Below are 11,946 nucleotides of genomic sequence, written 5' to 3'. Positions count from 1 at the left end.
CATTAATCCAAGCGTTAAGATTATTGTGCATTTGGGACTGATATCTTATTTCGTGTTGTGCTTGTTGGTGTTCAGTTCTCCCGTATTATGTGTTTTTTTGTCAAATTGTGTATTGTCCCCATATGTAGGTCATATTTAAACAGTTACTTAACTCTGAGTGTGTGTATGTGTGTTTGTCCCTGTACAGCATTAACTCCCGTCAACTGCGCTTTTCACGCGCAATGATCTTCGCCATCGAGGAGATTAACAACAGCACGGAGCTGCTGCCGGGCATCAAACTCGGTTATCAGATCTATGACTCGTGCGCCTCTGTGCCTGTGACGGTGCATGTGACATTCCAGCTATCAAGCGGCCTGGACCCAGTGTTTTACAAAGGTGACAATTGCTCACAATCTGGTACGGTGATGGCCATTGTTGGTGAGTCTGGATCCACACGCTCCATCAGCATGTCGCGCATCATCGGGCCCTTTAACATTCCTCAAGTAAATATTTTTAATTTCTGCAAACTGTGTTTAATAGATGAGTGCTAATTTGTGCCCGTCCCGTTAAATACTTACACTGTTGTGTTCCTATAGGTGAGTTACTTTGCCACTTGTGCATGCCTGTCCGATAAGCAGCAGTACCCGACTTTCTTCAGAACAATCCCCAGTGATCAGTTCCAGGCTGACGCACTGGCCAAACTGGTAAAACACTTTGGTTGGACTTGGATAGGTGCCATCCGATCGGATTCGGATTATGGAAACAATGGCATGGCGTCTTTCCTGGATGCAGCGCACAAAGAGGGGATCTGTGTGGAATACTCCGAATCTTTCTATCGGACCCACCCACGTAGCAGGATCCAGAGAGTAGCTGACATTATCCGCAGGTTTCTGCGTTCACTGATTATGTGCTTTTGTTCCCTGTGCTCATACTGACCTTCTGCACACAAATCCACATCAATGTTCTGTAAATATAAGATAGAAGAATATTTTGTCATCTTAGAGGCACATTAGAAATGTATCTTTTTTTTCTGTCACCTGTATTTATCTCATATTTGTTAATGATCTTTAATATGAAATACTCAGTGAGACCAAAAACTGTTTTAACTATATCCATATATATGTACAAATATGTTGTAATATATTTTGTTTTTTTTGGTAAAATACAAAGCAGAGTAATTTCTCTCCAGGTCGACAGCTGTGGTTGTTGTGGCATTTGCATCTCCTGGAGACTTGAGGATTCTGCTGGAGGAGCTGTCACTCAAGCCCTCTCCACCTCGCCAGTGGATAGGCACTGAGTCCTGGGTAACTGACCCAGACATGCTGAGTTTCAGCTTCTGTGCTGGAACAATTGGATTTGGCATTGAGCAATCTGTCATTCCTGGTCTGAGAGACTTCCTGCTGGATCTCTCTCCCTCTGAAGTGGCTGCCTCTCCAGTGCTTACTGAGTTCTGGGAGGATGAATTCAACTGCAGGCTGGGACAAAGTGAGAAAGTTTGGCTGATCTTTAACATAACTGACTCACAGATGGGTCTTTGTCTGACTTGTGTTTTTTAATTCAGTCAGTTGATTCAATGAAACTAAACAAGAACATTTTACATACAACACCTTCCTGTCTTTGTGTGTTTTTAGGATCAGTCAAAGAAAACAATGCGTGCGATGGAACTGAAGACATAGAGACGATCCAGAGCCCGTACACTGACACATCTCAGCTCCGAATCACTAACATGGTGTACAAGGCTGTTTATGCAATAGCACATGCCATTCATAATGCAATGTGTCAAGAAACACACTCTATAACTCAATGTGACAAATTCACCAATATTGAGTCCAAACAGGTCAGTCAAAACAAATATGTCAACACCACTATGTCCTTTTTTGCCATAGTGTACCTTTTTTAAATGATATATTAATTTTATCTTACATGGTTTCAAATCTCTTCCTCATTGTCTTCCGTTACTTCATCCTCACAGGTTCTCACTCAGCTGAAAAATGTGAATTTTTCCCAAAATGGTTATGATGTGTCATTTGATGTCAACGGGGATCCTGTGGCCACATATGAGCTGGTTAATTGGCAAACAACTGAGACTGGCTACATTGAGTTGGTGACAGTAGGGCACTACGATGCATCACTGCCGGTGGGCCAGGAATTCCATATCAATAGGAACCTCACCTGGGTGGAGGGTGGCACACAAGTAGGGAGCCCAAAATGAATATTGTAACATATTCCAATTTAAAATTGAACGTGTGAACATGTGTGAATTTGTTTGTGTCGATGTGCCAGGTGCCTGTGTCAGTGTGCTCTGATAGCTGTCCTCCAGGAACCCGTAAAGTGCTGCAGAAAGGAAAACCCATCTGCTGTTATGATTGTATACCGTGTCCTGAGGGAGAGATTAGCAATGCTACAGGTATTGTTTTTCCTACTGCATATCAACTGGACAACATCAAATATCGACAGCTAAAAGACATTTTTGTTTCATTTTTTCAGATTCCCCTGATTGTTTCCATTGCTCCAAGGAATTTTGGCATAATGCAAAGAGAGACACTTGTCTCCCCAAGCCTGTAGAGTTTCTTTCCTTCAATGAGAGCCTAGGAATCATCCTGGCTGCATTCTCAGTTGGTGGTGCCTGTCTTACCATTATAACAGCGGCTGTGTTCCATCTTCACAGGACTTCCCCGATTGTCAGGGCCAACAACTCTGAGCTGAGCTTCCTGCTGCTCTTCTCTCTGACTCTCTGTTTCTTATGTTCATTAACTTTCATTGGAGAACCCTCTGAGTGGTCCTGCAAGCTGCGCCACACAGCTTTTGGAATCACCTTTGTCCTCTGTATGTCTTGTGTTCTTGGAAAAACAATAGTAGTGTTAATGGCATTCAAAGCCACTCTCCCAGGTCGTAATGTCATGAAATGGTTTGGTCCTCCACAGCAAAGAATGACTGTGGTGTCTTTCACATCCATTCAAGTTGTAATATGTACTCTTTGGTTGGTTCTTAGTCCTCCTTTTCCAAAGAAAAACCTAACCACATACAAGGAGAGAATCATCCTGGAGTGTGCTTTAGGCTCAGCTATTGGATTCTGGGCTGTGCTCGGGTACATCGGCCTGCTGGCTGTCTTTTGCTTTGTGTTAGCTGTCCTAGCCCGGAAACTACCTGACAATTTTAATGAAGCCAAGCTGATAACCTTCAGCATGCTGATATTCTGTGCAGTCTGGGTCACCTTTATCCCAGCATATGTCAGCTCTCCTGGTAAATTTACTGTGGCTGTGGAGATATTTGCCATTCTGGCCTCCAGTTTTGGACTCATATTGTGTATATTTGCTCCAAAGTGTTTCATCATATTGTTTAAGCCAGAGAAAAACACCAAGAAACATTTAATGAACAAAAGCCAATTCTAAAACAAATCTGACTTTTGAAAAAACAAAGATGGCAGTTGAAGGGACTTTTAATAAAAATACATAAACCACAGAGGGCAAACAGGGAGAATTTGTCACATGTGTATTTTTGGCTAGAAATAAACCAATGTCCAGTTGGTACAGTTTCACATAAATGGTCACTGGCATAATGTAAATAGCAGCATTGTCCAAATTCATCAAATTGAGAATCTAAGCATGCCAGTTAAGCTCTCACTCAAACACGTTGACACAGTCAAAGAACTGTTCTAAACACCTGATTCTCATCACCTGCAGCTTACCTATGTGCACTTCATACATTAATACTCCAATCTGTGATGAATGTCAGAACTGCATGTATACAATCACCCTGTGTTTTAGGTAAGGATACAATAAAGACACAACACTAGATTATGCTCCAATAGCAACGTTCAGTGTGAAGTTCATGATAAAACATTCAGTTTTCACCTTGTTTAAATATTTACATTTTAAGTTTTTGTACATTAAATGTTTTAATATTTGTAATGTTTTTTTTTGTGAAAATCCTTTTAAAATGTTTTTTTCCTATTTCACAAATATTATTTCATCAAGTTCTGAAAAAATAGAAGAAAGTGAATAAATAAAGTACAAAATAATAATATAAATTTGTGTTACTTTCTCTTTTATAAACTCAGTGCTACTTTAATAATATTTATTCGTTGGCATTATTTATTTGATTTAACCACACAAACAACCCATTTGTTAGGATTAACTGTAATATGAGCTGAAACACAGTAAAAAGGTGTAAGGGTATAGAGATAATTAAGAAGACATTCAGTGTTGTTGTGGAAAATGTCTAATGATAAATCGGGAGAAGAGTTTTGTTCACAAATCAAAAGAAAATAATAAAGTCTTTAAATGATTCAAAGTTGTCTTGTTCTGTTCATTTCACTTGTTTATTTACACCATTGTAGTGGTGGTATTGGCATAGTGTTTGCGTGCTACTTCGAGCTCCCACCATACAAAAGGAAAAATAACTACAAATGCAACCAGAGATGTAATACAGAAGAAAGCTTGTGTGCCTCCCACTCTGTGGAGAGAACTCCACGGCCTACGTACATCTGCCATAATGTTTGTAAAAAAGTGAACAGCCAACCAGTTTGTATGGAATTCACCGGAGCAACTGGTTTGTGTGATCAGCTGTGTTTCTGTTGACACTGTGAGGTTTCCACAAAACTGTCAGAGACACTATTTTACCACTCTTTAGGTTTTAAATGTGTGTATGCAACTATATTTTTATTTCTGGGTGTGGTGCCGAATGGGTATGTAACACTCTCTTGCTACCTCGGTGGGTCTTGGGCGCCTCCGTCACTAGCAGGATTTAAATGCAACACAGTGATGCCAAAATCAGGACGCGTTTTTAGCTGGGACTAATTAAGTCTCTTCCCGGCCCCGTTCCCTGAACCACTCCCCCACTCTGTCCCCTCTGCAGCTGAGCCCACACACGCCCCGCCGCCACATACCCCCACCGCCCGACTTAGGCCGGGGAGCATTCTGGCCTAACCTACTCCCCCCCCCCCTTGAGAGCGGGAGAGGAAGTCGGCCACGGCCATCTGCGCCCCCGGCCTGTGGACCACCTTGAAATTAAATGGCTGTAACGCCAGATACCACCAAGTGATCCGGGCGTTGGTATCTTTCATGCGGTGGAGCCATTGGAGCGGGGAGTGGTCCGAAGAGAGGGTGAATGAGCTTCCCAGGAGATAATAGCGCAGGGAGTCGACCACCCACCGGATGGCCAGGCACTCCTTCTCCACCGTGCTGTACTTGGCCTCCCTCTCGGACAGCTTCCGGCTGATATATAGCACCGGGCGGCCAACCCTCCGTACCTGCTGGGACAAAACGGCTCCCAGCCCTCTGTTCGACGCGTCAGTCTGCAGAGTAAAAGGAAGAGAGAAGTTAGGCGTATGAAGGAGTGGTTCCCCACAGAGAGCCTGTTTCACCCTCTCAAACGCCAACTGGCACTGCTCCGACCACTGGACCGGATCTGAGGCACCTTTTCGGGTCAGGTCAGTCAAGGGGCTGGTGAGCTCTGCAAAGTTTGGGATGAACCACCTGTAATAACCCGCCAGCCCCAAAAACCCCCTCACTTTTTTTTTGGTCTTGGGCCGCGGGCAGGCTGCGATAGCCGCGGTTTTGTCCACCTGAGGGCGTACCTGCTCGCCGCCCAAGTGGTACCCCAGATACCGTATCTCCCTCCGTCCAACTGCACACTTCCCTGGGTTGGCGGTGAGCCCCGCCTGCCTCAGGGACTCCAGCACCGCGCCCACCCGCTGCACATGCTCCGCCCAGGTGGTGCTGTGGATGATCACATCATCCAGGTAGGCGGCAGCATATGCAGCATGTGGACGCAGCACCCGGTCCATGAGGCGTTGGAATGTGGCTGGGGCCCTGAACAACCCAAAGGGAAGTGTGGTGAATTGGTACAAACCAAACGGAGTGGAGAAGGCTGATTTTTCCTTGGACTCTGGCGACAGAGGAATCTGCCAGTAGCCCTTGGTCAAATCCAGTGTCGTAAAGAAACATGCAGTGCCCAGTCGGTCCAGGAGTTTGTCGACCCGAGGCATTGGGTACGCATCGAATCGTGACACATCATTCACCCTGCAATAGTCCACACAGAACCTTATAGATCCATCCTTCTTGACCACAAGAACAATGGGGCTACACCAGGCACTTTGGGACTCTTCTATTACCCCGATCTCCAGCATAGCCGCAAATTCCCTCTGAACCATTTTTCTTTTGTGTTCAGGTAACCTGTAGGGTCATGATCGCACCGTCACGCCCAGGGGTGTCTCAATTTGGTGCTCTATGAGGTTTGTGCATCCTGGCCGGAGGGAGAACACGTCAGCAAACTGCTTCTGTAACTGGGCGATGTCTGTTCTTTGGGTCCCGAAGAGAGGGCCTTCACAAAGGAGCGAGGTAGGATTGGTGAATTTTGAAACCTCGGGCCCCAGCTCCTCTCTCTCAGCCACTGCGGACACCAGAGAAACAGACCCCGCCTCTCTCCATGCTTTCAGGAGATTGAGGTGGTAGATCTGTGTAACTCCACCCTTGTCAGAACGCACAACCTCATAGTCGACATCCCCCACGCACCGTGTGACCACAAAGGGCCCTTGCCACTTGGGGAGGAGTTTAAAGCTGGAAGAAGGAAGCAATACAAGTACCTTTTCTCCTGGTGTGAATTGTCTCAACTTGGCCCCTCTGTTGTACAGCCGTTGTTGACGTTCCTGGGCCTGGAGCAAATTCTCACGTGACATCCGACCCAGTGTGTGGAGTTTTGCTCGCAGGTCCAGGACGTATTGGATCTCACTTTTCCTGGTGCTCAGACCTTCCGCCCAGTTTTCTTTAATCAGGTCGAGCACCCCCCTTGGTGTCCTGCCAAACAGTAGTTCGAAGGGAGAAAATCCCGTGGAGGCCTGGGGAACCTCCCGCACTGCAAACAAGAGAGGATGAAGCCATTTATCCCAATTACGTTCATCTTTGTTTATAAATTTACGGATCATGGATTTTAAAGTCTTATTCAGACGCTCCACCAGACCATCGGTCTGTGGGTGGTATACACTGGTCCGAATAGATTTAACGCTCAGTAATCCGTGAAGTGCTCTCAGTGTGTGTGACATGAACGAGGTGCCCTTGTCAGTCAGAATCTCTTTCGGGATTCCGACTCGGGAGATGACCTGAAACAGAGCCTGCACGACACTTTTTGAAGAAATGTTGCGCAATGGCACTGCCTCAGGATATCGTGTTGCGTAATTCACTAGGACTAACACAAAGCGATATCCTCGTGCACTCCGGTGTAATGGCCCGATGAGGTCCATGCCTATTCGCTCAAATGGGACCTCCATTAATGGTAGAGGACGCAACGGCGCCCTCGGAATGGCCGGCTGGTTTACCAATTGACACTCCGGGCAGGATGCGCACCAACGGCGCACATCCCCCCGGATACCTGGCCAATAAAATTGGGTCATTATCCGGTCCACTGTTTTTTCATATCCCATGTGGCCAGCCATCGGGTTATAGTGAGCCGCCTGGAAAATAATTTCCCGACGGCTTTTTGGGCACCAGCAACTGGTTGTTTTCCTGATCTAACTGAGTGTCACGAGTCACTCTATACAGCCTGTCCCTAATCAATGAAAAGTGCGGATATGACTGTGCTGCATCAGGGCGCACCAACTGACCATCAATTCGTTTCACTTGGTCAAAGGCTGAGCGTAGAGTATCATCCCGAGACTGCTCAAGTGGAAAATCTTCCATGGAGTGTAATTCGGGACCCACTGGAGTCTCCACGGGAGGCTCCACCGGTTCCCCCTCCCCGTCTGCAGCGTCGGACAACCTTGCGTCACCGCTGAGCACAGCACACATACCGCATGACCCTGTCTGTCGCGAACGCACCCCCACACTGTGCCCCATTCATTTATTAAACCCTGGCCAATCTGTCCCCAAGATTAGGGGGTGCGTAAGGCGGGAGCTAACCGCAACCTTTACACTATGTTTTTTTCCCATGTATCTAATTTCTACTGACACCATGGGATACTCGTGAACATCCCCATGCACACACCTAATTTTCACTGACAATGCCTCCACCAATGCCCCGGGCCGAACCAGGCTCTGGTAAATCATAGACTGTGTACAGCCAGTATCCACCATTGCCTGATGTACACCCCCCTGGATACTGGAACGCGGTACGTCGCCCCTGGACCGGGGGAGGGTGTTGGAGGGCGGGCAACTCAAACCACCTGGCCCACATCCATCAGTGGACACTCCCTCCGGAAGTGACTGGGCTGCCCACACCTCCAACACTCCTGGCCTGGCGCTTGAGGGACCCCCTGTGGGTTGGGAAGAGTGCCGAAGGTTGCAGAGGTCGGTGCATCGGGGAAGGGGAGAAAGGGTGCCGACTGCGGAGCCAGTGGGGGCCATGCCAGGAGCTGCTGATGCAGCCTCTTCCGAGGTGCCGGCGTCAGCTGGGCTGGAGTCAGCGGGCGTCCACTGTCCCCCGGGCCGCCGCTGGGATGGACCGCTAGGTGGTCCTCTGCCAGGGTGATGGCGGTTCCCAGCGTCGTGGGGCGGTGGTAACGGACCCACGCCGACGTACGAGCAGGCAGGGCCCCCACGAACTGCTTCAGGACCACCTTCTCCACGACTTCCTGCACCCCACCTGGACTCTCCGGTGCCACCTGGCTGCGGCGTCCCTCAGCCACTGAGCAAACACGAAGGGCCGGTCCTCGGGTCCCAGTCTGGTCTCCTGAAACCTCCGCCGGTGGTCCTCCGGAGACAGACCCAGTTGGTCGGTGACAGCTCTACGCACGTCCGCGTAGCTGTGCCTGGCTGCTGGGGGCAGCCCCAGGGCCGCTGTCTGCGCTTCCCCAGTGAGGAGGGGCAGGAGCCGGACCGCCCACTCCGGCGCGGGCCAGCCGCATGCCGTCGCTGTGGCTTCAAACGTGTCCAGAAATGACTGTACGTCGTAACTCTGCCGCTCCGCATGGGCCTGGAGCGACCCCAGTAACTGCCGGTTCGTCTCGGCTAGGTCCTGCTGCATGGCCGCGATCCCTCCCAGCATCTGGCCCAGCACCACAATCGGCTGTGTCGGCGTCTCCGGTAATTCGGCGTCCATCTCCCATTGCTCGACCAACGTTGGGCTCCAGTGTAACACTCTCTTGCTACCCCGGTGGGTCTTGGGAGCACAATGATGTTGTCAGACTCGGAAAGGCGTTCACAAACGTTCTTTATTGTTATGTATATCAACAGACTGGACCTGGCCGTGTGTTCTCCTGCCTTGCCTCCAAGCACACGCCGCGGGAGTTTGGTGTGTTCCACCGTCCTGCTTGTGCCACAACCAGTCTGTGTCTCTCTCCGAGCCCTCTCGCGCCTGAGTCACTAGCAGGGTATGCAACACAGTGAGGCCAAAATCAGGATGCGTTTGAGCTGTGCCTAATTAAGTCCCTTCCCGGCCCCGTTCCCTGAACCACTCCCCCAATCTGTCCCCTCTGCAGCTGAGCCCATACACGCTCCGCCGCCACAGGGTAGCTCCCTCGAAGGTCACTTGCTTCACTTGCGTTGGTGACCGCACGTCACGTAGATCCCTCGATGGTGACACAGAGCAGTGTGTCACTGGTAGAGGGCTCCTATTTCCTCGCACTGGCATGTGCAGGAGCAGGAGGAGTTGTAGTCACCTCAGCAGGAGGTAGAACCCTTTTGCAGTGTGTTGCGTGCACCCAAGTAGCACTTTCAGCTACTCTGACTGCTGTGTGAGTGACGAGTAGGAGTGACGGGCACCTCCATTGGCTGGATGGTAAGCACAGTATGTTTTTAAGTCAATACCCACGTTTGCACTTAATTCTGTTATGGCCTGATTTACAAAGTGATAACCATTGTCACTTGATATCTTAGTTGGAATATCCCATCGGGGAATGATTTCAGCAATCAGAGCTTTTGATACTGTTGCAGCTGTTTGCTTGCTGGATGGAAAAACTTCAACCCACTTAGACCACATGTCTACCATTACGAGACAGTGTTTTTTACCCTCAGATGGAGATAATTCAACAAAATCCATCATAATGTGTTCAAACGGATGTGCTGGTGGTGGGTGTGCAGCTTGCTGTGTTACTGGTACCGGTCTGCCTATGTTGTGTGTGGCACAAGTTATACATGCTTGGCAGTATTTCTGTGCATATGCTGCAAAACCCCTTTGTAAACCAAGTCTCACTAAGTGCACTTAACATTCCCCCTTTTGACACATGGTCTAAACCGTGTGTTGATTTGGCATAGTGAGAAAAGACATTTTTAGGCAAACAAGGTTTGCTGTCAGGGCCACACCACAGTCCGTCAGTGAACTTGCAGCCATCTGAGGCCCAAAGGCGCCTCTCATCCGGTGTGGAGAGTGACTGCATGACTGAAAGAGAAGAAGGGACTGTAACAAATGAGAGGGTTTTGTCAGCAGCAGAAATGTGAAGAGGAAGCTGTGCAGCAGCTTTTGCAACAGCTTTTGCAGCAGCATCTGCACGAGCATTTCCTTTTGAAATGTCATCAGTGTTAGATGTGTGTGCAGCACATTTACATACTGCAATGTCAGTTGGTAGCAAAATTGATTCCAACAGTTCTGCAATCAGTGTGTGATGTAGAACTGGTTTGCCATCTGTTTATTTCATTTGCAAGGGAAAAATGCACCACAGCCACTTCAGTCAGTGTCTGTGGTGAAAACTTCAACATCGTACAAGATACCAAACCATTTTATGCATACATGAGTTCACGCCTTGGGATAAATCATAGACAGGGAGTAGATGTTTTTGTACACTGGCTATCGTTCTTATCTAGACACATGCCAGGTGCTTTAACTGAGAGTAAGTCACGGTTTTAAGGTCTGTCTCAAACTTGCCATACAGACAAAGGAGACACTGTGTCTTCACTTTCTCTTTCTGAAGTGGGAGTGTGTGATCAGCCATGAGAAACAGGACACTGGGTTCATAAACTGATTAACTGCTTCTGCAGGACTGCTGTGTTTTGTCAGTGTTTGTGTTCATCACTTTCCCTTTCAGTTGTACATCTTTTAAAACATTTCATAATGCTAAAAATATATTTTTTCCATTTCAGTGTTTACAATGATAACTTTAAAAGAACAGAAAAGAAACATGGACACTTTATGCAGTTTATATTGTACACACAGTTCACAAAAAAGACTTGGACAAGAATTAAGAGCATCCTCTCTCTGACGTACAGTAAGCTGACGTACTGTCGGAGGGAAGCTTCAATCTGAAAATCTATATTAAGCAGTGAAAATACAGTATGCCCACATGAGGACAGTTGAGGGGTGGAGATGTCAGCTCTCTTTATTGGTCTGATCCTGTCGCTGGGTTTGTGTGAGCTGAACTCAGTTCTTGCCTTGAATAGTTCTGGGGATGGTGTGAAACAAAGGGCTGGGCTTACAGAGGAGAGGACTGGTGTTGGGGTCAGCACTGAGGCTTCATCGGTTAAATGCAAGCTCCAGGGTACCACTCGTCTGCCTGCATTCTCAATGGATGGTGACTACGTTATTGGTGGTGTTTTCGCCATACATTACTACATGCACACAGTGAAGCATAACTACACCACCAAGCCTGATCCAATAAGATGCTCAGGGAGGTTAGTAAGAGGGAGATGTGGGAGCTAAGAGGATGTTACTCTGTGGGGATGGAAATGTTTATACTTTTATTTGAATTGTAATGCATTAGTATTTTGCCATAAGAAAGTACGTATTATATTCACAAAGTAGTACAGAATTGGAGTATATTTTTTGTATTTGTTAACTGAAAACATTATGAACACTACAATTTAAGTATGGTTAATCTGTGCATATTGTGCATTTGGGACTGATATCCTATTCCGTGTTTGTTGTCTTCAGTTCTCCCGTATTATGTGTTTTTGGTTAAATTGTGTATTGTCCCCATATGTAGGACATATTTAAACAGTTACTCAACTGTGTGTGTGTGTGTGTGTGTGTGTGTGTGTGTGTATGTGTGTGTGTTTGTCCCTGTATAGCATTAAATCTCGTCAACTGCGCTTTTTACGCGCA

The 11,946-nt window shown here is 47.5% G+C and overlaps 1 protein-coding gene across 1 annotated transcript; it reads left to right on the top strand.

The window, feature by feature from the left end:
• The first annotated feature begins 221 nt into the window (after nucleotides 1–221).
• Nucleotides 222–3,371, top strand: LOC137867333 (extracellular calcium-sensing receptor-like). The gene is made up of 7 exons (XM_068704283.1): nucleotides 222–482; nucleotides 576–865; nucleotides 1,169–1,464; nucleotides 1,611–1,816; nucleotides 1,952–2,173; nucleotides 2,263–2,386; nucleotides 2,467–3,371. The coding sequence occupies exons 1-7, from the start codon at nucleotides 222–224 to the stop codon at nucleotides 3,369–3,371; spliced, it is 2,304 nt and encodes a 767-aa protein (XP_068560384.1).
• The last annotated feature ends 8,575 nt before the right edge of the window (nucleotides 3,372–11,946 follow it).

The sequence above is a fragment of the Cebidichthys violaceus genome, unplaced genomic scaffold (genome assembly GCF_023349555.1).
Source record: "Cebidichthys violaceus isolate CVI_PGR_0920_01 unplaced genomic scaffold, fCebVio1.0.p SCAF_1, whole genome shotgun sequence".
Lineage (NCBI taxonomy): Eukaryota > Metazoa > Chordata > Actinopteri > Perciformes > Stichaeidae > Cebidichthys > Cebidichthys violaceus.
Note: the sequence above shows the minus strand (reverse complement) of the source record. Positions and strands in the feature narration are given on the sequence as shown.